Genomic DNA, 26,520 nt, shown 5'->3' with positions numbered 1-26,520 from the left:
TTTAGTTTGCAGTGTTCTATCTCTTGAGAATCCCACCCCGACCAGCAGCAGAAACATAGACTCTTTGTCCCCAGATCTGCACAGAAGAGCCAGGTGCACGGTACCAGTAGAGGCAGGGCCTAGGGGACACTTACGAGAGTTCTTGGGCAGCCCAGGTCCAATGCTGACCTGCAACACTTTGTTGCTGGGCTTGAGGACGGCCAGGTCGCCGAAGCCTTGGTGGAACTGCACTTGCCGGGACCCTCCGGCACTCCAGGGACCCCAGTTCTCCTTTTTTAACTTCAGTTCAAGGCTGTGGGAAGCACATTGATTGAAATTAGGAGCCAGAAGGAGCTGGTGAGAAAACGGTGCCCATGACCCAGCTGCTGCCCGGAAGCACAGTACGGGGACAAGCCCCAACCATCTAATCCTTGCATAGGGGATGGTACAGCTCAGCGTGGCACAGCTAAGGTGTTTGCCATTCCGGAGGAAGATGCTTTTGGAGGTCAACATCTGTGAGAACTCTGCTGCTGAGTGTTTTCCGTTTATATCAGAGGGTCACTCTCAGACGATCGAGGGTGACTGCCTGCGGGACAGGAGAAAGGGACAGCTTCCCTGTGTTGTAACATTGTGTTTGCTGTGTGGAGGACTGAGATGGCAGATACAAGATGGCAGGAGAGTCTATACCATAGACTGTGGCTATGGCTCATTTATATTCTGTTATTCCATCACCATCATTAGCCCAGGTGGGGGGAAACCACCAAAATCCAAGTGTGTGTGTGTGTGTGTGTGTGTGTGTGTGTGATGCTTAGTTTTAGCGATCAACTTGACACATTATAGAATCATCTGAGAGAGAGTCTCAATAAAAGACTGTTTAGATCAGGTTGAACTGTGGGCAAGTAGGGGATTATTTTGTTTAATGCTAATTGATATGGGAAGATCCAGTCCATGGTGGCCAGCACCATTCCCCATGCAGGGGATCCTGTAATACATAATTTTATATACACACATATATAACATACATATACACACACATATACATACATATATTACATTACCGAGCACAAGTAAGTATGCATATATTAACTGGAACCTGAACCTCAGAAACCAGAAGAAACACTGTGGCTATACATCTATGTTATACATTGCATATTCTCCTCTTTTAACTTAAGAAATAATAATGATTCTAAGTAGCTGTCTATTGTCAGGTTCCTTCATCTGGGCATTACAGTCTTATGACTGCCTCACTTTTATGGGTAAAGAGATGAACCCTATTTCTACTCTATAGATGGGGGATTTAAGAAAAGCTGAACAACTCTTCCTCAGCAAAAGTGAGATTAGAAGCTCAACAATATGTGGTGTCTTGCCCACGAGAACATGTCACTAAAGCAGTGAAGGTGAACCAAAACAAAGCATTACTTCCACACGCCAAGCCCCAGATTCCCCACCAACAATCTGGGGAGTCAGAACCCCCTATTCCAGTCCTTTTTCCTTGCTTCTAGCCTGACTCTATTGTTCACTCTGCTAATATCCGCCTTCCCCTGTCTTATTTGAGCAACCTTTGTGTCAATGATAAAAATGCCCCGTGACTATTTGATTATTTCACAGACACACGAATGTGGCCCCAGCAAGGCCCATGACCACCGAGACTGTCTTTGGCAGGCCTCTCTGTGTTCCTGGAGATAGTGACGTACCCAGAGTGGGATTACTAAGGAATGGAACCTTCGAGACCACACAGCCCACCCTCCAGGCCTCCCCACCGCTCAGTTTGGACTCTGGATCCCCACTCACGTATTGCTGAATTTCAGAGGTAGCTTCTTCTGGGTTTTTTCCTCGTATCGCTTTGCTAAGAGGCTCAAGAATTCCGTTTTGAAGACAGACTCCAGCAAACTGTCATACTCTTGCTCGTGGAGAATGAATATGTCATCCTGCATGGTGCTGAGAGATCAGACGGAGTTAACGCCAGCCGCACTTCTGCTCACCCACGGTCACTTGGAGGCAGGCAGAAGGGTAGGTGTGCTAAACATAAGTCACTGTACTGTGGCACACTGCGCACACCGAGCCTGTTTCAACACTACAAAGCTGCACATAAGGCCTGTCATTACCGCTTTCACTCATACAAAACCATCCTGTAATAGCACTAAGCTCTTCTTTCTTCTTCCTCCCTTCCCTCGTCCCCTTTCTCTTCTCTCCCTCTCATAGTATTTAAAACAGGATGGAGAGGGCTCAGCGGGTAAAGGCTCTTTTACAGTGACCCAAGTTTGAGTTTGATTCCAGGGATACATTCAGTGGCAGGTGAGCACCAGTTCCTGCAAGCTGTCCTCTGATGTCCATTCAGTTCTTCAGTAGGAGCTTAAAGCTGGGAGCCTGGCCTGTATAGGTGGAGAGTGCTGCTCCCAGAAGCAGTGAGCACTGAAAGAAAATCTCAGTGCTAGACACATGACCCCTATGTTCAGGGAGGTCCCAGAGGTACCTCAAACAACGCAGGCCTATTGCCATTGCGCTTGGCTGCCCACTGCAACGCGAAGGTAAGACCCTCTTGCTGAAGATACCACACACTTGGGCTGACCGACAGAGAAATCGATATCTCAGGTTGACTAGGGAAGTTCTTCCCTAGCTTTCATGGTACTGGGAGGGGCAATGCAGGCCACGGTGGAGAAAAGGCATCAATGATCTTACCTAGCACTAGCTTCTGCATACTACAACACTGCCCTGCCAGGCAAGGTGTGCCCTCCAGTGGAATGGGGACAAGACTGTTGGTGGGAGTTACCAATTGCTCTATTAGTTGGGGAATATTATTTTAAGGTGTGTTGCTTTTGTTTATGCTACATTTGTTGAGTTCTGTGAAGCTGTGATTCTTGTCTGTCTAAAACACCTGATGGTCTTATAAAGCGCCGAACGGCCAATAACGAGGCAGGAGCAAGGCTAGGCAGGCAGAGAGTACCAATAGGAGAAACAAGGAAGAGAAGGAGCAAGAGAACAGGAGAGGAGGACATCAGGGGCCAGCCACCCAGCTACACAGGAAGCCATGGAGAAAGAAACAAAGAAAGGTATACAGAAATAGAGAAAGATAAAAGTCCAGCGGCAAAAGGTAGTCGGGATAATTTAAGAAAAACTGGCAAGAAATAAGCCAAACTAAGGCCAGACATTCATAACTAATAATGTGATTTGTTTGGGAGCAGGGTGGTGGGTCCCTCAAAAAGACGAAAAAAATAAAGCCTCAAATAACACTCTATGGACTGGATTTGAGGTCTGCCCCACAGGAGGGAATTCATTTCCTGGTACTGTAACCCTGGTCAAAGTCTGTGGCTAGGCACAAAGTCTATGGTGGGCGGAAGTGCGGGGAGGATGTCGGCACAGCCACTGCTGCTGTGTTGTTAGGAGCCAGATTTTGTTATTTTAGGATGACGTGTGTGTCTGTGTGGGTCTGTGTGGGTATATGCACACAAGTGCCGACAGAACACACATGGGGACTTGAGTTTGACTCCTCCTCCTGGCTGCTTTTCTATGGGTTCTGAGTTGCTGGTGCTTGCTGCCAATCCTGACGGCCTGGGTTCGATTCCTGGCACCCACATGTGGGAAGGAGAGAGCACTTGTATTTTATCCACACTACAAACCCTTCCTCTCCACAGGGACCAGGTTATTTTAAAGCAGACCGTATGTTTCTTCCCAGCTTTTTGGCTAAGATCAAGTTTACAGCAAAGTCTAAGTATTATATTGTTTTGTAAATATTTCAGTATGTGCCATTAAAAGGTAAAATATATATATATATAAAAGTAAACACGAGGCCATTATCATGCTGAAAGATATGAGCTTTAAACCCTTCATATAAAATATTTACTCCTGAGCACATTTTCCAGATTGCTTCTTAATTGCTTTTAGATGGCTGGTTTATCTGAAGAGAGCTACTTCCTATCAACACTTAGGTCCTAAGAGTTAGGAGTGGCCTTAGAGATCAAGCTTGTGGGATGTTTCAATAGTCTGAACCAGAGGAACACATCCGGTGATTGTCCGTTCAGCCAAAAGTCAACCAATGAGTCTCATATATTCTTGAAAACACGTACAGATGTTGCAACATTTTTTTTTCCTGAAGTGCAAGAAATCCCTGCTTTCTTTACAGCAGTGTCAAAGTATTCCGAGACACATCCACATAGCCACCACTCAGGAAACTGGTACAGCAACCAATCTCAACGCAGGGCTCAATCCTACCACCCTCTCCTCCCAGCTGTTGAACTAACCTGGCTTTGAATTGCTGGCCTAGCCTAATGTGTCAGGAAAATGAGGGAACAATATTGGCCTTGGGAAGTGGGAGGCCCAGTAGCTGCAGTTTGCAGCTGTGACTAAGAGCTACAAGCTGCCAGGCGGTGGTAGTGCCCACCTTTAATCCCAGCACCTGGGAAGCGGGTGGCTCTCTGTGAGTTCGAGGCCAGCCTGGTCTACAAAGTGAGTTCCAGGATAGCTAGGACTGTTACACAGAGAATTCGTGTCTTGGGGAGAAAAATAAGTTAAACATGGATTTAGGATACACCCAGCACTTCCATTCCTGGGTATATGGCAAAAAAAAAAAAAAAAAAAAAAAAAAAAAAAAAAAAAAAAAAAGTTACAAGATTTCCCCCTTAAAGTTAGAAAGTCTATAGGCTAGGAACCTCTGAAAAGGAAAGGCCATAAGGGGAACGGGCCTACTACCAGGGGGATGGAGGAAAAGCTGGGTTTACCAGAACATATTCTGTCCCCAGAGGCTCTGGTAGAAGGGGCTGGGAAACCAGAAGGAAAAATTCGAGAGTAAACAATCGCACTGGGCAAACTTAAAGTCACAGTAACAGGACAGAGGTGCTTGGTGAGAGGGCACCCAGCTTCGGAAGGATCTAGTTGAACGATGAAGTCTGATGGACCAGAAAGAGACAGAACTGGGCAATAAGGGCAGAAGAAACAATCGTGGCTTCCACAATAACAGCCTCCAGGGGTGATTTTGTAGCTTTCGGTCACAGCTCTCGGGTGGACCGGGTACATTTCAGGTCACCCAGTTATGACCTGGTCCACTGTCTTCTCAGGCATTCAGAAAAGAAAACATCTTCCCACTGAGTTCTTTAGAACTCTAAGGGTGGTCAGGAAGGGTGTGACCAACAGGTTGTAACACAGTCAATAAACCAAAGCTTAAAGATGACCCAGGCAGCTGGGCTGTCCGGGCTACCCAGGGCTCTTATTGAGGTGGCGGTAAGGAAGGACACTGGCATGTCCCCAGCTGTGAAATGTTATCATATCTTGATTCGGGTTTTAAACATTTTATTTCACAGTCCCACCTGGCCCTTTATCCAGGAACACTGGGGATGGATGATAGGGGAACCACAGAGACACAGGCTAGGACGGACATATGACAACTACAAATGTGTTTTGGATTATCCTACTGCAGACATGATTTCCATGCTGGCAGGTCAGAGGCCTGAGTCTGTGAAGATTCTGCTTCCCTCTAAGCCCACCAGTTTCATTTAGAGAGGGACATCCCATTTCCAGGTAGCCATGGTCACCAGTATCAGAATGTTTCTTTTCTGAGACAGGATCCTCATGTAGCCCAGGCTAGCTTAGAACTAAGTAGGCAAGCATGACCTTGAACTTTACTCTCTTGGTGCCACCACACCTGCTTTATTTGATGCTGGGGACTGAACCAGGGCTTAGTGAGTGCCAGGCAAGTGCTCTCCCAACTGAGCTACATCCCCAGGTCTTCTTTGAGGAGAATGGAAATTCTGTTCTCTTCATCATGGGCCCGGTGGTATCTTGGAACAGCAGGCAATGTGAGGAGAGCCTCGGAAGGCGCCCTGCCCCAGCCATTTCGCACTCACCTGAGGGACACGGACAGGAGCCTCTCCATCTCGATTCTCCGCTTCAGGACTTCCTTCACCAGGCCTTTGTCTGGGCCCTGCTTCACCTTTTCTCTCCCGATTAAGTACAGGCACTTGGGGGTTAGCAGCAGGTCTCGCTTGACACCCTGAGAGGAGAAGAACCTTCAGAAGGCAGCTAGACACAGTCAGAGAGACAGCTCTGACAGCGTGGGCCACTCTTTCAGGCCAGAGGGCAGCTGTCCTGGGTGGCAGAGTTTCCCTTTCGCCAGAATGGCTCCCATGTGATGACTGACCCAGGCCGCTTGACAGGGAACAGTCTGGCACATAGGAGGATAATGACTCTTGACTCTTTTCATCTTATAGAATGGCATCAGCAAATAGTTCAATAATAAGGTATCAGGACCACAAGCATAAACATAAGCCCACAAACACGGTGACCTTACAAAGGATTGCTATAGCATGGTTTTCAGACAGGCTTCCCACTGGTGTCTGTGGCTTAGCCTTTAATAAACACATAATAAGCTTTAGAATATATGGCTGACCACCCTATTACAGAGTAGAGCAGCAGTCCTGAGAACACACCCCATAGCAGCAGTGAGAGAACACACCCCAAAGCAGCAGTGAGAGAACACACCCCAAAGCAGCAGTGAGAGAACACACCCCAAAGCAGCAGTGAGAGAACACACCCCATAGCAGCAGTCCTGAGAACACACCCCATAGCAGCAGTCCTGAGAACACACCCCATAGCAGCAGTGAGAGAACACACCCCATAGCAGCAGTCCTGAGAACACACCCCATAGCAGCTGGGCCATTTTCAGGGTACAAGGAATGACCTCCATTTAATAAACAAATAAGAGTGCTCTATCGACTTTATGCCTGAAGAGGCATAAAGATCCCAGTACAGATGGCTGTGAGCCACCGCGTGGTTGCTGGGAATTGAACTCAGGACCTCTAGAAGAATAGTCGTCTTAACCGCTAAGCCATCTTTTGAGCCCCAACAACATTGGTCTTATTAAGCTAGTGCTGTTATTGTCTTCATTATTTTTTCCTGACTAATATAAGAAGTTGCTTTTTAAAAGGTCAGCTGGGGGAGGGGGACTGGAGAGATGGCTCAGTGGTTAAGAGCACGGGTTGCTCTTCCAGAGGACCTGGGCTCAATTCCCAGCACCTACATGGCAGCTCATAACTGTCTCTAACTCCAGTTCCAAGGGGTCCAGCATCCTCACACAGACATATATGCAGGCAAAATACCAATTCACATAAAATAAAAATAGATTATTTTAAAAAGTCAGTAGGGGATGTGGCTCAGGTGATTGCATGCCTGCCTAGCATGCATGAAGTCCTGAGTTCAATTCCCTAGCACTGCATAAACTGGGGAGGGTGTGTAACTTATGATCTCAGCACTCCAGAAGTAAAGGCAAGAGGATCAGAAGTTCAAGGTCATGTCTGGCCACATATGGGATTCGAGGCCACTCAAATGCATGAGACTGTGTCAAAAACAAAACAAAATGTAAAGCATCTACTAAACAGAATGCTATATTAAGTATGGGGAGTTCTTCCTGGCAGAAATAGAATATAAAAGAACATTTAATGCACATCTTATTTTGCAAAACTAAATATGCAAATATGTCTGCATAAAAAGGTCTGAAGGACACCCACATGTCAACAGGGATGCTTGCCTACCATTGCCTGCTATTTTTTGAGTCTTTACAACTTTTCTTCAATGAACACAGTCTGCAAAATCGCAGCTTTTATTCTTGTAAATGTGAACTCTGTTTTGACTGTTAGGAGGCAGGTGGCGGTGTGTACCTTGAACCTCCTGTCATACTTGGTCACGGTGTCAGCAAAGTCGATCTTCTCCCTCTTGCCTACAAACTGCTGCAGTTCCGGGTGCTCCTCCATCCCAATGTAGTCCCCGATGAAGTTCCGGTTGATGCTGTTTCTTCTCCTCTCCTTCTTGTTCAACAGCAGGTCTGAGGCTACGATGCAGGAGAGCAGAGAAGAGGGATCAGGCAGGCAGGAAGAGGAAGAAGACATTTGGAGTGAAATACATGAAGATTCTACACGACACAAGATTAGTTAACACATGCCGTATGCCTTTAAACCCAGCACTCGGAGGGCAGGGGCAGGTTGATCTGACCTAGAGGCCAGCCTGCTCTATAGAGTGAGTTCCAGGACAGGCAGGGCTATGCAGAGAAACCCTGTGTTGAAAATGAAACTGTAATTCTTCTTAAGATCAAACTATTTTATTTTTTTTTTGAGGAGAGGGTCTCTCTTGGTAGACCAGGCTGGCTTCGAACTCACAGAGCCCCGCCTGCCTCTGCCTCCTGAGCGCCGGGATCAAGGTGTGTGCCGGCATTCCTGCTTCTCACATTTATTCTTAAGCTTTATTAAATGGGAGCCACAGGGAGAAGACTCTCCACGTGAATGTGCTTGCCCGATAAAGATGCTCGCCACCAAGCCTGATGACATGGGGTGGAAGAAAGATCCAACTCTTCAAGTTGTGCTCTGACACAGTTCTACATGTGAACTGCGGCATGTACCTACACACACATACACAGATAGACACACAATATGAGAAAAAAATGGAAAATGCTGAATGAATAAACAAAATTATGAAAATACCTTCTTCTCTCATTTGGACGTATTTCTTCCGGGCCACAAACTTTCTCCACGTTTTCTGTATCACCCGGGCATACCCATCATACTTTCTCTCTCTCATCTCTTCTAGAAGAAATAGCTGGAACAGCAGAGAAAACACATGAGCCAATCCACATGATCTGGACAAAATTTTATATTCATTAAAAAAGGTATTTATTTTGTAAGCATGAGTGTTTCATCTGTGTGTATGTCTGTGTTCTGTGTGCATATGGTGCCTTTGGAGGCCAGAAGAGGACACTGGATCCTCCAAAAGAAAAGTTAAGGATGGTTGTGAGCCACCATGTGGGAACCCAGGTCCTCTGCAGGACCAGCAAGTGCTCTTAACTGCTGAGACATTCTCCCCGACTAAACATCAAACTTTGTTCTTCCAAGGAGGTTCAGTGTGCTGGAGAAACACATAAGCAGCAGCTCCTATTATGAATAAATAATAAAATGATTACTATGGGATGTTGTTTATGAGCACCACACACCTTCCATTTGTTTCTTCCCTTGACAGGGAGCAAAAGGAAAATGGCTGAGCCTGAGTGTGCTTGAACGGCCTCTGCCTTTCCTCGCTCACAGTCCCTGTGACTTGTTCTCCTTCCTTGGTCCAAGGAGGAAGCAGGTAGCCAGCTCTAATGAGCAGACGCAGCCTGCTGCGAACGGCCTCAGAATAGAACCTTCCAGTTTCTGCCAGATCTGAGTTTGTGTTGCTGTGGGAAGAGGGCTGCCCTACTTTCGGTGGCATGGGAGTCTAGTCTTCCTGCCTCATGCAATCTCCAAGGATTGTCTAAGGCACTGGGCAGAAACCACAGCCACTGCAGCCAGGCTGGAGCATTAGTCTTGGACTCTCTGGAGAGCCGGCATGGCAAATGACCCGAATCGGACTCTGGAGAGTCAGGCCATGTGGCCAGCTCAGGTTGACCAGTTTGCATGCAGCTGGACTTGGGAGTCATGAAGACCGACAAGGCGTTACCTGGTGCTGAGTGTCCACTGTAGTCAAGAACCCTCTGGACTAACCTTCAACTCCTCAACACATAGCTGCCCGTTTCACAGATAACTTTGGACCTAGACTGGGTACGGCTGAGCAGGGAACCTAAGTTTTCTAGGCCTGGCAAGCTCCTCTTCGGCAGAACACACAAAGCTTTCTCTATAGCTGCATTTCATCAGCTTGTTAAACTGGAGGAACGCATCGTCTACCTCCATGTAGTGGTTTACATAGCCACTGAGGGGGGGGGGGCGGGGATAAAACCGACCAATAGAAACTCAAAGATGATGTATTGGCACTGGAGAATGTTCCAGAAGGGCAGGAGAGAAGGCTCAGCAGTTCAGAGTGCTTATTGCTCTTGCAGAGACCTGACTTTGGTTCCCGGCACCCACATCAGGAAGCTCTCAACTGTAGCTCCAGGGACTCTTGACACCCTTTTCTGAATTCTGGAGGCACCTGCACCCAGGTGCACTCACACCCACACAGGCATACATACACACACACACACACACACACACACAAATTAAAATTAACACAAATAAAACTTTTACAAAAAATTCCAGAGGTAAACAAGGAAATTGGGATTGAAGGCCGCTAAGGACACCGTCTGTGTTTATCTGAGCATAAACGTGTCCAGGAGCTATTTTCATGCCACAGGTCTTTCCCATTTACACCCCTGGTTGTCTAGAAACATCCAGAACAGCAAATGCCGACAGGGAGGGACACGGAACCCTACAGCCTTCCGTGCAGTCCCAGCTGGACGAAGGAACATATTTTAGACCTAAAATGGGGCTCACAACTTAGGACTGGACAGATGTCTGAAATCTCAGCTCCATGGTCTCCATGCGGGAGAGCGTTCGTTGGTATTTCTCATCTTGTTTTTTTTTTTTTTTTTCCCATTTCCAACCAATCTGGGATGACACACATAATACACCTGTGCCCAGAAAGGAGGCGGCGCCAACAGCTCCCGGCATCCAAGAGATTATTTCAAAGATGAGCAGGGTTTTAGGTGCTTCTTTGGTTTTGATTTTTCCCCCACTCAAAAGTCCAGGAGGTTAGACATCAGGGAGGTTTGAGAATAAAGAGAAAAACCAGACAGACAGATGCATCAAACAAAACACAAACTCTCTGGTGCCTGATGTCTTATACCAGTTTTTGAAGAACAGAGGTTATTTGGTGTGGATGCAGCAGACGCTGCAAGAGGTAGGTGAAAATATCACAAGGTGGCTTTGTTGCTTTGAAGATTCATTTTCATTTGTGTGTGTGTGTGTGTGTGTGTGTGTGTGTGTGTGTGTGTGTGCCAGGGTGGGTACCCGGAGAGGACATGGGATCCTATGGACTCGGAGTCACGGGCAGTTGTGAGTTCCTGACGTAGCTCCCCTGGAAGAACAGGAAGCACTGAGCAGCTCCCTAAGGCAGGTTTTACAAACTCAACTTTGGGGAAAGCACTTCCAAGTCAAAGCCGGATCTGGACAGGAAGAAGGTGGTGGCTCGTATGTGCGCAAGTTCAGAGATGGAGAAAGGAGAAGTGAGGGTGGCTAACAGCTGTTGGGAGGAAGGCAAGCTAAAGGAAGGGCCAAAATAAACATGGGTTTCGGGTATAAATTCCAGAACTCAATTAAATCAGAATGAAAAAAATCAATCAGGCCGATTTAATTATACATGCAGATTTTCTAAGCCGGAAAGTGAGCTGTCGGAGCCGGCGAATCTCTGGGTTGTACTGACTAATCACTCCAGCTCACTTTAGGAGAACGGGAGCTGCGCTGGGGGTTGCCTAATGGCATATGACACAACATTTTCATCTTATATTGGGAAATGAAATTGCCGCGAGGCTATAAATAACTCAGAGTGGAGAAGTGCCACCACAACCTTATAGACGGCCTACTGGTGGGTGCCACTTACTTCCTGCATAATTTCCAGGGCTTGCCAAGACATTCGGCTTGAGCCTCCCATCACTTTTGAGTCTCGGGCTCACGCCACAGACGGGAAAGGAATCAGGATGGGGAGATTGCTGCGAAGCCAGAATTTGCCTATTTCTTGCAACACTGTTCGTGCCCTTGCTAGTTCCTCTCAGTGTATTTAGCAACTTTGTCATCAATTCTTCTTCTTTTTTTAAAAACATGGTCTTGGGTAGCCCAAGCTGGCCTCAGACTCACCATATAGCTGAGGCTAGCCTTGAAGTTCTGATCTTCGTGCCATTCCGACAAAGCAATGCCTTTACTCTACAGCTGCAGAGCTAAGTAGGCAGAGTTACTCAGAGCTTTGTTGGGCTCCCACACACAGGAAGACATCCCCTAGGACCACAACACTCACATGTGCATTGGGACAGATTAAAAAAATCTCCATGCTCCCCCTGTAAAATTCTCATAAGTTCATGAAGTATAAATGTGTATATTAAGCCAGGCAGGGGTGGCACATGACTTTAACCCCAGTACCTAGGAGGTAGAGGTGGGTGGATTGCTGTGAGTTTGAGGCCAGCCTGTTCTACAAGAGCTAGTTCCAGAACAGGCTCCAAAGCTACAGAGAAACCCTGTCTCGAAAAACAACAAAACAAACAGACAGACAGACAAAAAATGTGCAAGCATGGCTGACCCGGTGCCTGGGTCCCATAGTCCAGACACTTCTCTTGTCCCCTCAGTTACTCCCCAGCTCCTTCTGGTTTTCCAGTCTCTATCCTGGGATTCCCACCCCGAGCCCACGTGTAACTGGCCTGTTTGGTGTAACCGAGATGAGGACACAGTTGCCCAAACTTCCCTTATGGCACAAACACCTCCCTTTGCAGTACACATTATTTGTAGCTGAGATGATTGTTAACCTTGTTGACTGGGTGGGATTTACAGTAGCCATGGAAACAAATCTCTGGGCGGGTTGGTGTTATCTAGAGTAGGTCAACAGGGAAGAGAAGACCTACCCTAATGTGAGTAACACCATTTCATGGGCTCAATTCTCAGATGACATAGGAAGGAAAAAGCAAGCTAAGTCCCAGCGTTCACTGTTCCCTGCATTTTGGCTGTGGACATACCCACCGTGACTAGCTGCTTCAAGCTCCTGCCTTCACACCGTCTCTTCTCCAGGGGACCATATCCCCTGGAACCATGACCCAAACTAACCCTTTCCTTTTTTTGGGGGGGGGGGTGCATTTTGTTGTAGCAATGGAACAAATACCAATACTGTAACTTCGGGCAGTTTCTGTCAGAGGTTTTTGGTACATAAAAGGAACCTAACTGGCCAGAGCCCTTGCCCTTGGAGATGACCTGGCCCTCACAGAGCAGGAAAGAAGAGGAAAGAAAGCCATCGTACTGGTGCTATTTTATTCAATAACCACATGCCAGGAAACAAGTGAGTCTGGTTGGTAGAGGAGGCTGGGGATGCGGAGGCAAAGAAAGGCATGAGGCGGAGGAGCACTAGCGTCCAGCTGTGTGGCAGGACAGCTGGCAAAGGCAAGACGGGAGGAGAGGGGTGGGGCAGCAGCCGGTACTCACAGACTCTGGGGCTTTGATGAACACTTTACTCCTCCCCAGCTGGAACTGGTCGTTGTCCATGTTGACCGACTGCAGCAGATGCAGAACCCCTTGCTTCTCATCTCCTCTCCACACAGGCCAAGTGGCTTTGGTCAGAATGGCGTACCTATGGGGGCAAGAGGGCAGAGGGGTCATGCTTAGGGTGGCTCCTGGGCTCCTGGTGGGGCAAGAGGGTCCTTGAAGGCAAGGCTGTCGCTCTGCAGCTGGGGTCCCTCAGCTCCAGTCAATGACAGGGGACGCGTCTCAATGACTAGAAAGGTCTTCCACACCTGGTCTCATGGTTACTTCTGACTCTCCCTCCCTATCCTGGTATTTCTTTCTTTCTTTCTTTCTTTCTTTCTTTTTTTTTTTTTTGAGATAGGGTTTCTCTCTGTTGCCCTGGCTGTTCTGGAACTTGCTCTGGTCTTGAACTCACAGAGCTCTGCCTGCCTCTGCCCCCTGTGTGCTGGGATTATAGATATGAGCCACCACTGCTGGCCTGTCCTGGTGTTTCTGAGTTCACACCCTGGTGGAAAACCACGTTCCTTTCCCCTCATTGCCTAGAGGTTCCCATAACAAATATTCAAAAACTTCAGGCAAATCAAAATATTATTTTTCTTCTTAATCCTAATCTGTGCAGATTTCAGGCCATTTAATAGCATGAAAAGTTTTATAAAGCTGGGCTAGGGAGGTGGCTCAGTTGGTAAATGATTGTCACGTGAGCATGGGGACCTGAGTTCATTCAATCTTCAGAGCCCATGAAAACGTCAGGCATAGTGGTACACGCTTGTGACCCTCACGCTGGGAGGAGGAGACAGGAGGGTCCTGGGGGTTTGTTGGCCAGTGCAGCATACTTGGTAAGCCATGGGGCAGCCAGAGAAACCATCTTGTAAAAAGCATGGCTGGCTAGATGGTTCAGCAGTTCCGATTCCCAGCACTCATGTCAAAACACATGTGTGCCAGAGCCCTGGGCGGTGAAATTACAAGTACACATGAGCCGGGTTCTGGGATATGAACTCTGGTCCTCTGGTAGAATAGTGGGTGCTGTTAACCTCTGAACCATTTCTACAGCCCCAGTCTTTGCATACAGAGATATTTATGTCTTTTAATTTTTTTTATGGTGCTGGGAATTGAATCCAGGACTTTGTACAAGGCAGCCAAGATATAGTCCCAGTCTTGGTTTTGTTTTTATTTTTTCTTTCCTGTACTTTTCTGTGGACCTATTATTATGATTGCTTTATATATTTTTAAAGTAAGCATAGATAATTTTCCTGCACATATGTATGTGTATTGCATGCGTGCCTGGTACCCTAGGAGACCAGAAAAGGGCACTGGATCCCCTAGAACAGGAGTTACAGTCAACTATGAGACGCCACCATGTGTGCTGGGCACTAAACTTGGGTCCTCGGCAAGAGCAAGTGCTGGTCTTAACTGTTGAGCCATCTCTCCAGCCATCACTAAACCTGGTTTTGTGTTATGCTAGAGATGGAACCCAGGGCTTCCTGCAAGCTAGGCAAACACTCTGCCAACTGACTATATGCCCAATGGTCCCACAACTCTTTTTTCTTTTTTTTCTGAGACAAGGTTTTTCTGTTTAACTCTGGCTATCTTGGAACTCACTCTATAGACCAGGCTGGCCTCAAACTCAGACATCTGCCTGTCTCTGCCTCCTGAGTGCCAGGATGAAAGGCGTGTGCCACCACCATCTGGCTCCCATTACCTTATTTCTTAAAGGAACTTAAATAAACAGAACAACTCATCAGAAAGACCAGGGAATTTGGAATGATTTCATATTTTAAGAACACTAAATTTATCATTTTCGAAACATGTAACACAGAGTGAGCCCACTTAAACATGGTCCTGTCAAATATACTTTCAGGGGAATATAAAAATCAGTTTGAAATTAATTATGAGCCAGGCATAGATGCCCATACCTTTAAGCCCAGCACTCAAGAGTCAGAGGCATAAGGATCTCTGTGAGTTCAAGGCCAGCCTGGTATACATAGCAAGTTCCAGCATAGCCAGGGCTACAGAGAAAGACTTTAAACATGCATTCTACAAAGTGTTTGAAATTAAATGCCCTAGTTTATTTCTTAGGTAGGCTAAATATTTTCTTGCAGTTGTTTAGGCTAAATATTTTTTAAAGATTTATTTATTTTTATTTTATGTGCATTGGTTTTTTGCCTGCATGTATGTCTGTGTGAGGATGCCAGATTCTCTGGAACTGGAATTACAGTTGTGAGCTGCCATGTGGGTGCTGGGAGTTGAACCCAGGTCCTCTGGAAGAGTGGCCAGTGCTCTTAACTGCTGAACCATTTCTCCAGGCCCCTAGGCTAACTATTTTCTTGCAGTTGTTTACATACTATTAATCCATCAGGTCAGGGCCAGCTCCCATGTCACGATTATAAATTCTTGTACCCGGTGGTTTGTTCCACAGAAGACTTATTAACTCAGTGACATATTCTATATTATGGCTTTCATAAAAAGACAAAAAAAGCCCTAAAAACAAAAAGAGGGGCAAAGAACCTGAACAGAATTTCCCTAAAGAGGAAATATAAATGGCCAATAAACTCATGAAGAGTTTTGAACATCCTCTGCCATCTGGGAAATGCAAATCAAAGCCACAGTGAGCTACCATTTCACACCCACTAGCAAGGTTAGTCAGATATTAGCATATGTTGGCACAGGATAAAATAAAATGGAATAAAATAGAACCCTCAAATACTGTGGGTGCAGATGCACCATGGTGCACCCACTTGGGAAAACAGCCTGGCGGGTACTCCGCGAGTTAGACACAGAATTGGCATATGACTCAGCAGCCCCACTTAGTTCCACATCCGAGAACTGGAACACGCATCCTCGCCAAGGCTCAGGCAAGAGCCGCGAGAGCAGCGTTATTCATATCGGCCCCAGATGGAAGCCACTGAAGGATGAATAGGTAAAACGTGGCAAATCCATACAATAGAATATTATTCACCAAGGAACAAGAGTAAGATGTAGACGCACGACGGATCTTGGAAACACCACGGTGTCACAGTCACAGCCAGTCACAGAGGGCGTATATGTGACTTAGGCAAGTTGACGGTGACGGGAAAGCGGATGCGCGACAGAGGACAGATGATGACTGCGGAGAGCAGGGCTTCTCTTCAGGGCAATAACATATACTCTGAAATGAGTTGTGATGGGTGCCTGCCGCTGTGACTACATTAACATTTGTTCAGTATGTGCTCTGAATGGACAAATAAGCTAATTTGAACCAAAAAAATAAATCCCGTTATCCAGAGGTAGTAACTTGTCCGATACCTCTGTAGAAACTTCTGGAAGACTCGCCGATAAGCATAGCCGGCTCTTCTCACGCGGATGTTTTCTTTGAGACCCAGGTATTCTACTTGGTGTTTTACCCTAAAACAGAAGCGGAAACATGGAGGTTACTGGAAAATTCCGTCCCCCTACCACCTCGCCCAGCTTTCTTAACTACCCTCCACTTGCCCGCCTGCCCCTCCCCCATCATCCTCCACTTCCCCTACTATCAAGCTGCAGGAAACATATTTAAAAGACCTGTAATAATAGTGGCCAAGCTAAACTTTTGAACTGCATGATATTAACCTGAAAACATTATGAACTACTGCAATCATTCAAAAAGACATCACAAACCTATTTTACAAACCCAAAGTCAGACATGAAACTGTGTGCCTGTAATCCTAGCTACTTGAGAGACGGAGGCAGGAGGATCCAATCCATTGAGCACAGAAAAATTCAAGGCCATCCTGAATAGATCATGTCTCAAAATAAGAAGTGGGGTTGGTGAGATGGCTCAGCAGATAAAGACATTTGTTGCCAAGCCTGCTACGCTGAGTTTGGTCTCTGGAGCCCATGTGGTAGGGAGGAGAGACTCATAAGTTGTCTTTTTGTCCTCCATCCATGTGCCCTGGCACTCATGTGTACCCCCTTCAAAGAAACAAATAAGTGTAATGCTAAAAATAATTGACAAAAATAAAAATAAAGTCCTATACACTTGACATTTGGATTACAAAGAAAAATTTTTTTTTAAACAAAATAAAGAACTTGTTGGATTAAGCGCTGTTAGAGTTGTTTTTATCTTTAAAGTTTAATATCAATTTTAGACTCAATGAGACTGAACTTCTAGGATTTTTCAAATGACCAAGTTAAGAATGATCTAAAATCACAGTGCAGTGGTGGCACAAGTCTTTAATCCCAGCACTTGGGAGGCAGAGGCAGGTGGATCTCTGTGAGTTCAGGGCAAGTCCCAGGACAGGCTCCATAGCTACTAAGAAACCCTATCTCAAAAAAAAAAAAAAAAAAAAAAGGTCTAAAACCAATTATATGTCTTACTGAGTAGCTGGTCTTGATTGTACACAGACCCACCTGCCTGTGTCTGTCTCTTTGGTGCGACTAGTTTTTTGTTTATTTGTTTTTAAGGAATAGTGAACACCTAGCGTGTTTCCAAGGGTCTAGCTTCGGGCGGCCATGTGCACTGCAGACCCCGCCCATCTCTACAGAGGGATGATAGACAAGTGTCCCCACCAGTCATGATTCATTTCTAGTCCTGTTTTTCCAAGCCGGGTTCCACTTTCTTCTCAGCCACAAGAGTTGGCTCCCTCAGGGACAGCTCTTTGTTTCCATTTTCATGTGTGCATGGATGCAGGTGCACATGGTACACGGCAGCGTGTAGCTGCTCAAGGTGGATGTCGGACATTATCCTCTCTCTTCTACCTTACTCAGCAAGGCATGACCCTTTCCTTAAACCCAGAGCCTGTGGACATGGCTGGCCTCTCTGGCCGGGTGCTCTGAGCATCCCCTGTCTCTGCCTTCCGTGGCTGGAATCACAAGCAGGCTGCCACACCCATCTGGCATTTACTTTGGCTTTGGGAAGCAGACCTCCAGTTCTTCTGCTTGCACAGCAAGTACTTTGACCACGGAGCCATCTCTTCAGCTCCAGGACAAACAACCTTTCGAGTGTTTATATGAAAAGACAGATATTCAACAGGCACATTTCCCTTGAATTAGAAGCAGAGACACTCTAGACACTCTAGAAACCTGACTTGGAAAAATAATTTTCCTTTCCCATTTCTCCAAATACAAAATCACTATTGCCTTTTTCTCTAGTAAGAAAAACATGCAGAAGTGCCATTTTATTTTAAAAAATAGACAAACACAATTTATATGTATGAGTATTTGCTTGCAGTTATGGTATGGGCATGGTGTGTGTGCAATACCCAAGGAAGCCAGGAGAGGGCACTAGAACTCCTATAATTGGGTGTTGGTGATTGATCCTGGGTCCTCTGCGAGAGCTCATAATTGCTGAGCCATCTCTCCAGTCCGAAAGTGCCAACTTTGGGTGTCTGCTGCTTTCAATGCACTATTCACAAACACTGGCTTCTCTCCAAGCCTCAGGCAGGCAACACATCACATATGGATTCACCAGACAGGCCTTGCCTGTGAATCACACAGGCAAGAATATTCTCTGTGTGAAGTTCTTGCTTCACAGCTGGTGAGATTGCTCAGCGAGTAAGGCACCTGCTGCCAAGCCTGATGACCGGAGTTCGATTCCTGAGACCACATAATAGAAGGAAAAGACTATACTCCCACAAGTTGACTTCTGACCTTGACACGTGAGGCGGCACATGAGTACCACACACAATATGCTTGTCCATCCTGGTGCATGAAGAGGCCAGGGGTTAATCATCTCCTTAGCTTTTTGGAGACAGGGTCTCTCACTGAATTCAGAGCTTGCTATTTATTGAGCCCTCTGGAACGGCTGTGAGCACATGTCATGGATGCTGGGAACTGAACTCTGGTCCTCTGGAAGAGCAGTAAGTGAGCCCTGAGCTTGTCATTCTGATTAGACTGGCTGGCCGGCAAGCCTCTGGGAGCTTCCTTTCTCAGCGCCGTCCTGCTAGGGTTATAGACGGACACCAATAGGCCCGGCTTTCACGTGGATGTAGGGACCTAAATTCAGCAAGCAGCCTGTGCACTGAGCCATCTCTCCAGCCTGAATCAAGCTAGAGTTTCTTAAAGTGGCATCAAGGTCCAGGAAATTTCTTACATAAATTTTCTGCTGTATGACAATCAGTCTAGCACATCCTGTAATGTGTAAAAGAACTCGAAGGTACCAAAGGACCCAAGATGTTTTTGCTAGAGTGCCACTGCTGGTGGGCATTGGTCCCAACTGTTCCCCCAGGTCACCGTTTCCACCCTATGGGAGGAGCCACCCAGGACTGTCCTCACTCCCTCCCTCCTTCCCTCAAGCAAGCCAAAAGCTGGGAGGGCAGCAATTCCGAATCCAAGGCCAGCCACTCTGCCAGAAGCCAAACAAAAACACATTTCAACAGGAAACGAAAAACCCCATACCTCATAAACTTGTGGAATGAGTAACCCTCTCCACCAAGAACTTCAATTGAGCATGTAATTCCCACAGCGACTCAGCCCTCCATACTCACAAGGGAGTGAGGCCATCTGTGAGGAAACCCATGGGGGAGCTGTCCGGCTGGAAATGGGAACCAACATCAGCAGCTCGCACCCTGAGCTTTCACAAACCATGAAGTGGATGCTCACTGAGTCTCTGCTGAAATTCAGTGAAGAACTTCAGTCATGGGAGAGGGGGAAAAATACGGGGGAAAGAAAGGTTCGGGGAGGGGGGGGAGAGAGAGAGAGAAAGAGAGAGAGAGAGAGAGAGAGAGAGAGAGAGAGAGAGAGAGAGAGAGAGAGAGAGCCATCTATCTCTTTTGTGACAGTGACTCTCATTGGCCTAGAGTTCACCAGTTATACTAAGTTGCATTGGCCAGTGAGCCTTGGAAGTCTCCCTGTCTCTGGCTCCCCAGTGCTGGGATCACAAGCACATGCCACCAGGTTCAGAATTTTTATATAAAAAGGCTCAAGCAATAGCTACTGTACAATTTCTTTACAAGAAAGCCTGTAAGCACAACTATTTTGAGGTTGAGAGTGGTACTTCATTAATAAGCAACTGTGGTTTTATTTTCCTCGATTAACTTTTATTACTTTTAATTTTGTGTACTTGTGTGTGTCTATATGTGGCCACGTGCAGGTGAGCGCAGGTGCCTGCAGGGGCCAAAGGTGTGGGATTCCCCGGAGCTGGAGTTACGGGTGGTTGTGAGGTGCATGATGAAGAGGCTGCTGGGAACCAAACTCGGGTCCCCTGTGAGAGCAGCGCATGCTCTGAACTGCTCAGCCAATTCTCTAGCTTCCGGTAAAATGCTTTCATTTTAGATGATTTCTTGGAAAGAGGTGGGGAAGTAAAGTGGGAGAGTTTGCAATGAAGGAAGAGTGGACTTAGGTACCTACCCCTGAGGGGTACTTCTGACGCCCACATTTTCTCCGAGGTTGCCCATGACACCACCCTGCTGTGTGCACGAGCACGTGTATTTGCACACGTGAGTGGGTGGTCTGTGCACATATCAGTACACGTCAGAGATCTCACTGACAGACATTATATCCTAGACCCTCTGTTTAAACGAGCCAGACTGGCAACGTGGAAGACAAAGTGTCTCATGCAGACCAGTCACAGGGAGCTGCAGAGCACAGTTTTGAACCCCGGTCTAGCTCCAGATGGGATGCCAGTGCGGTACTTAGACTCCAGGTGCTTGCCTTGCAAGCATTAGCCCAGAGTTTGATCCCCAGAAGTCATGTTTAAAATAAGTTAGGCTGGGCATGGTGGCTCATGTTGTAATCCCATTACTCAGGAGCCAGGGAGCTCGGGGTAGGTGAATCTCTGTGAGTCTGAGGCCAGTCTGATTTACAGAGTGAGTCCAGGCCATCCAGAGCTACACAATACGACCATGGATTACAGGAAGCAAAAGCAGCAGCTACTGCAGCCATGGTGGCGCACCTGCTTCACCGTGCCTGGTTTACTTAGTGTTGGGGGAGCAAAGCCTCACCAAAGCCTTCTGTATCCTCCACAACCACTCCAACTCAGCTGCATCCCAGCCCACACCCTAGTGTTAAGAATGAAAGAACATTCTTCCGATGGTGATACCCAACCGAGGTGGGCCTGGGTGTGTCTTCTGTTTGCTGTCTGTCCTTCCCCCCTCTACAGAGGCTCAGGTACCAAATCATCCACCTGTCATTGTTGAGATTGGGGTTTGAGGATAGCGTGGGCAAGGGACTCCACCCTGTCTCTCAGAGGTTGCACTTGGCAGCTGCTCTCTTTACTCCTGGTCTCTTCCCATTGTTTTCTTCACTTAGTCACTTAACACCTTGCAAAACTCACTTTTCTTTTCTCCAGGATAGGAACAGGGCATCCCGGTAGCCTGTGACCAAGTGATGTGGTGAGAGAATGGGGGTACCCTCTGTAGTTATCATCACCCCATCTTAAGGTCATTCTTCACTTCTTCCCAGGCTCCAAGCAGACAGTAAGACCGGGCTTCATAGGAACGGTCCCTGGATTTCCCAGCTGAAGACAAATCTTTCAAAAATATATTCTAAATATTTATTTTATTTAATGTGCACAAATGTTTTGCCTGCCTGCCTGCATGTATCATGTGCATTCCCGGTGCCTGGAAAGGTCAGAGAGGGAGTCAGATCCCCTGACACTGGCATTAAGGATGACTGTAAGCTACCACGTTAAGGCTGGGAATTGAACCTGGGTCCTCTGCAAGAACAAGTGTTGTAAACTGGAGAGCCTTCTCTCCAGCCCCTGGAGATGAATCTTATCTTCTCAGCCAACACCCACAGCTGTCAACTCACTTCAGCTTGCATGGGCCACTTCCTAAATACCACGGTGCCACAGGCTTCTTCGGGTACCAGGGCACCTGAGCACCCATGGTCCATCCATCGCCTCTGGCTTCATCCCTCCTTCACTCTGTTCTTCTACGGAGTGCTCAGGACTTCTAGCCTGTCCGAGGGTCTTCACAGGCTAGAGCCACTGGCAGATCACGTTACCCCACTTCTCAGGCTTTCCCTTGTGACTCCGAGCCAAGCATCCTACACAGGCTACATGTTGACCATCTAAACAAAGCCTCGAACTAACTTTTAAGACCATCGTGACTCTTCGGTACAAAGGTTTTTTTTTAACACCAGCCTCCAAACTAGCCAAGATCAACATGGTAAATTAATTCCGAATGGACTGATACTGCAAACATGTTAAAGACAAGACGAGGTGAACTATTACACAGATGTTAAAAATCAGAGACAGGAAGTCCCAAGCACGCATGCCTTCTCTTTAGACAGAGGTTGGTTCACCTGAGGGGGAGGTCATGCATGCTCGCTCACCTCAGACGCCCCGCCCTCTCCTAGTCTCCTTATGACATACCTGCTCTCCTCCCAGTCTTTGGGCTTCTTAGTTTCATTTGGTTTTATGCAGCGGATGTAGTGGGGTGTACATTTCATTAGGGTGCTCACGAGGTCATTGGCTTGTTTCTAGTGGGAAGGATAAGGGCAGTTAGAGATGAGGAACTCTCTGCGGCGGATGAGCTACCAAACCAAACCTGCAGGACTCTAGCATGGGAGCACATAGCTAGAAACAAATCCTCATGGGTCTGCTTGCTGTGCCTGAGCTAGGTATCCTGAAGAGCCTTGAGGTTCTGCTGACTTTTATGATGATTTTTATCACACCTAGGAGTTGGAAAATTGAACACTGAAAACCATTAGGCAGTTTTAGTACAGTTGATAAATAAAAGCTATAGATATATGTACATATATGCATGCGTGTATGTACACGTGTACACACAGATATACACATGTACATATATGTAAACACATATATGTACATATGCCTGTAAATCTTCACATGTGACTCTTTTCATCAGAAATAATGCTGTTGTCAATTTGTACTGACTGAGGTCATTGTAAAAACACGTGTGTGTGTGTGTGTGTGTGTGTGTGTGTGTGTGTGTGTTTTGGTTTTTGAAACAGGGTCTCAGGCATCCTAAGCTATTTTAACTCGCTAACTTAAAGGATGACCTTTAAGTCCTGATTATCCTGCCTCAGCATCCTAAGTGCTAGGATTATAGTCATGCCTGACTATGCCTGGTTCTTGATACAATTATTATTATTTTTTGGCTTATTTGTTTAAAATTATGAGTAGGGGTGAAATCTCAAATCTCTTTCCTGATAGTGTCATCTATGAAGAATCTCTTTATTAAAATGAGGAAGAGGTTGGAGAAAGGGCTCTGCAGTTACGAGAGTTTGCTACTCTTCCAGAGGACCTGAGTTCAGTTCCTAGTCTCCTACAATGGGTGGTTCACAACTGCCTGTAATTCCAGCTCCAAGGGATCTGTGGGCACCTGCATACACACACACACACACACACACACACACACACACACACACACACACCCCACCACCACCACCAATAATAATTATTATTATTAATAAATAAAAGGATGTAAACTTACAGCTAAACAAAGTGAAATTCACTAAAGATATATATAGTTCATTAATGTCACATATGCTGTTTCATCCAGTGTCCCCTTGCTTTGTCCCTCCACAGGGCTCTCAGAAGGCTCCCTGCGCTTTCCTTGTGGGATAGAACTTAGTCGTCACACAGCAAAATGAGTCTGTGTAAAACCATCCGTCACTAACCGTGCCCTGGGTACCCAGAGCAGGACTGAGTTCAAGCAGAAAAGGCCACATAAACAAATCTGGAACTGCTTAGGATGTATTTCAGATCATGAGAATTGCACACGTGGAAGAAATGGGAGTAGCTGCTCACATGAGCAACTCCAGCGCACAGCTGAGCACTCCCTAGGGGTCCATGATGCTCTACTTAGGCAAACTCTCCTTCTGAGATTGTCAGCATGCAGAGAGAGAGAAAAAAAAAAAAACCTCTAAAAGAAAATAGTGGGAAGACCTGCCAGGAAACCAGGGAGCCATTCCCAGTCAGCAGAAGGGCTCTGCTGACGAGAGACAACCCGCTCGCAATTAGGGCTTCTCTATTTTCATGCACTTGGGAATCTGAAACCCTCAGAAAACTGATGGGTAGCAAAGGAGGATGTTCATCAGTGAATGGTGCTCTTGTGTGAGCGCGTAGAAAACAGCATTCTTTGCGCTGCCTGGAATTGAGGATGGGATAGACAGGTTGCCCCATGGTAGTAAGGACTCTGACCACAAAGGAAATTGCCTTCTACCTTCTTTGCTGATAAAAAGCCATTTGGAAACAAATCTGATGATCTCAGCTGTACGCCAGGTGAAGTCCACAGGGAGGGACTACGGGGTCTCTCTGAGCAAAGCTCTTAAAGTTCTAGTTATTTACGCTATGTGTGTTGAGTGTTTTGCATGCAGGTATGTGTGTGCGCCATGTGCATGCATGGTGCCCATGGAGGTCAGAAGAGGGCATTGGCTCCCCTGGAGTTGCCCTCTTGTTGTGAGTCACCCAACATGTAGGTGCTGGGATTCAAAGCTGGGTCCTCCAGCCAGTGCTCTTAACTTGCTGAGCCATCTCTCCAATCCTAACCTTTCTTTTCTTTTCTTTTCTTTTCTTTTCTTTTCTTTTCTTTTCTTTTCTTTTCTTTTCTTTTCTTTTCTTTTCCCTTCCTTCCTTCCTTCCTTCCTTCCTTCCTTCCTTCCTTCCTTCCTTCCTTCCTTTCTTTTTTTTAAAATAGGGTCTCTGTATAGAGCCCTGGCATTTTGGAACTTACCATACAGACTAGGTTGGCTTCAAAATTACAGAGCTCTCCCTGCTTCTGCCTCTGAGTACCACCACACCCAACTCTTCGTTTCTAAGTCTCCAAATTTCTAGTTTGCTTTCAGTTTTTGATACTAATTTTTATTTACTGCTATTCAGCCCTAAGTAGGTAGCGGCAGACTTCCTTTGTACTGCAGCCTAAGGGACGTACCCAGAGACGGCAGGGTCACTTCACGTGTCCCCTGATGTAATTCTTACAATAGTCACAACAATCCCGGGGGAGGGGTCATGACTGCTCCTACTTTTGCTTTTTCAAATGAGAATACCAAGCTTTACAGGACAAAAGATTCCTTGGGACAACACAATTTGTACTTCACAAAGATGAGACTTGCAACCAAGTCCATGTTTCTTACCCACAATGCTCTTTTGCCTTCCTATGAGTGATACAGAATAGTGCAGTGTGGCAGCAAAGGGATTGACTGGGAAAACACGGACAGGACAGCCTACATTTCAATGTCCCGTGACATGACTTGGTGTCCCGTGAGGTGACTAGGAAGCAAACTGGATTAGTTCTGACTCCAGCCAAGCATGCGTTGGCTAGATAAAGAGGTCCCAGCATTATTCAACAGAAGCGGGAACCAAATTACAAAAACAAGATGGGTAGCGGGGAGAATCTCGGTGCTCCTGGTTCTGTTGTGTAAGAGGCGGTACACCATGGGTCTGCCCATGTTTCTAGGCTTGAGCTCCTCCAGCGGCAGCCCACACAGGTGGATGATGCTAGAAAGCCTCTGATGTCTTAAAGGCAGGAGCATATGCCGCAGTGCAGGATGGTATTGTTTGCCATCTCCCACTCTCGGCTCCAGGTTCACTCAGGTAATGCCTCGTGTGTCTACCCGCACTCACTGGGAGCTTGAGTCTGCCCTGTCTCGAATCAAACCTTCACTCTGATCTCAATACTGGCCTCTTCCAATCACAACATATCATTGAAGGGAGCCTCAAAATCAAGCATTATTAAATGTAATATGGTTTTATTTATAAGATGTGTTTTTATTGTACGCAAGTGCATGTTTTGCTGGCATGTGTTCATGTGGAAGTGCCCTTGGTGGCGAGAAGAGGGAGTTGGATTCCCCTGGGACTGAAGTTACAGACGGTTGTGAGCCACCATGTGGATGCCAGGGACCAACCAACCCGCTCTGCTGAGAGATCTCTCCAGCTTCAGAAACGCAATATATTTTTTGCTTCAGTAACTTGATGGGAGTGTCCATCAAATGACAATTCTAATTAACTCCTGTAGATCAGTTTTTATTTTCAAATGATTAAAACAATAAAATGTGCAATACTAAAACTACTTTCAATATAAAATTTTCTGTCCAGAAACCTGGAGTCCCTTTCAATATACTCTTGGGACATATCTGCCAAATGGTATATATACGGAAGGGACAAGGGACTGGGCCATGGCTATGCATCCCTCAGTGATGTTTCGGGAGGGCATATAAACTAGACTTTCATTACTGTAGATCACCAGGCAGACCTCGATCACAGGATCCATCAGAGAGTGTGGGATTTGGCTAAGTATACAAGTAGAATTGTATATATCCCTTTAGATAACCAAACTTCAGGCTAATCTCCCTAGACAAAGGCCCCAAATGTGGTTTTCTAAACATTCTGTGTACAGTCCAGAAAGACAGTAACTTTTTAAACTACACACGAACATGAAGAAAGGAAGCAAGCGGCCTTCAAAGGAGAAGTAAGAGGCCTCCATCCCCATTCATGAGGTATATTCCAGACCACTTGAAAATGAGTCACTGTGACCTTGGGGGATCTGAGCCCTTGGATCTGAACGTGACAGTCTCATGACTAGAGTTTCCAGCCCAGAGCTTGTCCTCATCCGGGTCCTTCAGGCTAAGGCATGAGTCAGAACTTCATGCAGATGTTAGCATCTGGGCCTCAGGAAAATCACATCTGTTGTCTGCC

The 26,520-nt window shown here is 46.5% G+C and overlaps 1 protein-coding gene across 3 annotated transcripts in view; it reads right to left on the bottom strand.

Moving 5' to 3' along the window:
* The window catches only part of Myo1e (myosin IE), a 188,605-nt gene that overhangs the window by 17,327 nt on the left and 144,758 nt on the right, over positions 1-26,520 (bottom strand). For all 3 annotated transcript variants that reach the window (XM_050125645.1, XM_050125638.1, XM_050125653.1), the window contains exons 17-24: positions 22,234-22,340; positions 16,248-16,346; positions 12,927-13,071; positions 8,442-8,556; positions 7,626-7,795; positions 5,817-5,962; positions 1,771-1,917; positions 135-292 (exon numbers count right to left, since the gene is read on the bottom strand). In XM_050125645.1, the coding sequence (XP_049981602.1) occupies positions 135-292; positions 1,771-1,917; positions 5,817-5,962; positions 7,626-7,795; positions 8,442-8,556; positions 12,927-13,071; positions 16,248-16,346; positions 22,234-22,340 (1,087 nt within the window). The remainder of the gene's footprint in view (positions 1-134; positions 293-1,770; positions 1,918-5,816; positions 5,963-7,625; positions 7,796-8,441; positions 8,557-12,926; positions 13,072-16,247; positions 16,347-22,233; positions 22,341-26,520) is intronic.

The sequence above is a fragment of the Alexandromys fortis genome, unplaced genomic scaffold (assembly GCF_014885135.2).
Source record: "Alexandromys fortis isolate MF-2015 unplaced genomic scaffold, M_Fortis_MF-2015_v1.1 scaffold_22, whole genome shotgun sequence".
Lineage (NCBI taxonomy): Eukaryota > Metazoa > Chordata > Mammalia > Rodentia > Cricetidae > Alexandromys > Alexandromys fortis.
The sequence above is the reverse complement of the archived record's forward strand: the minus strand, read 5'-3'. Positions and strand labels throughout refer to the sequence as shown.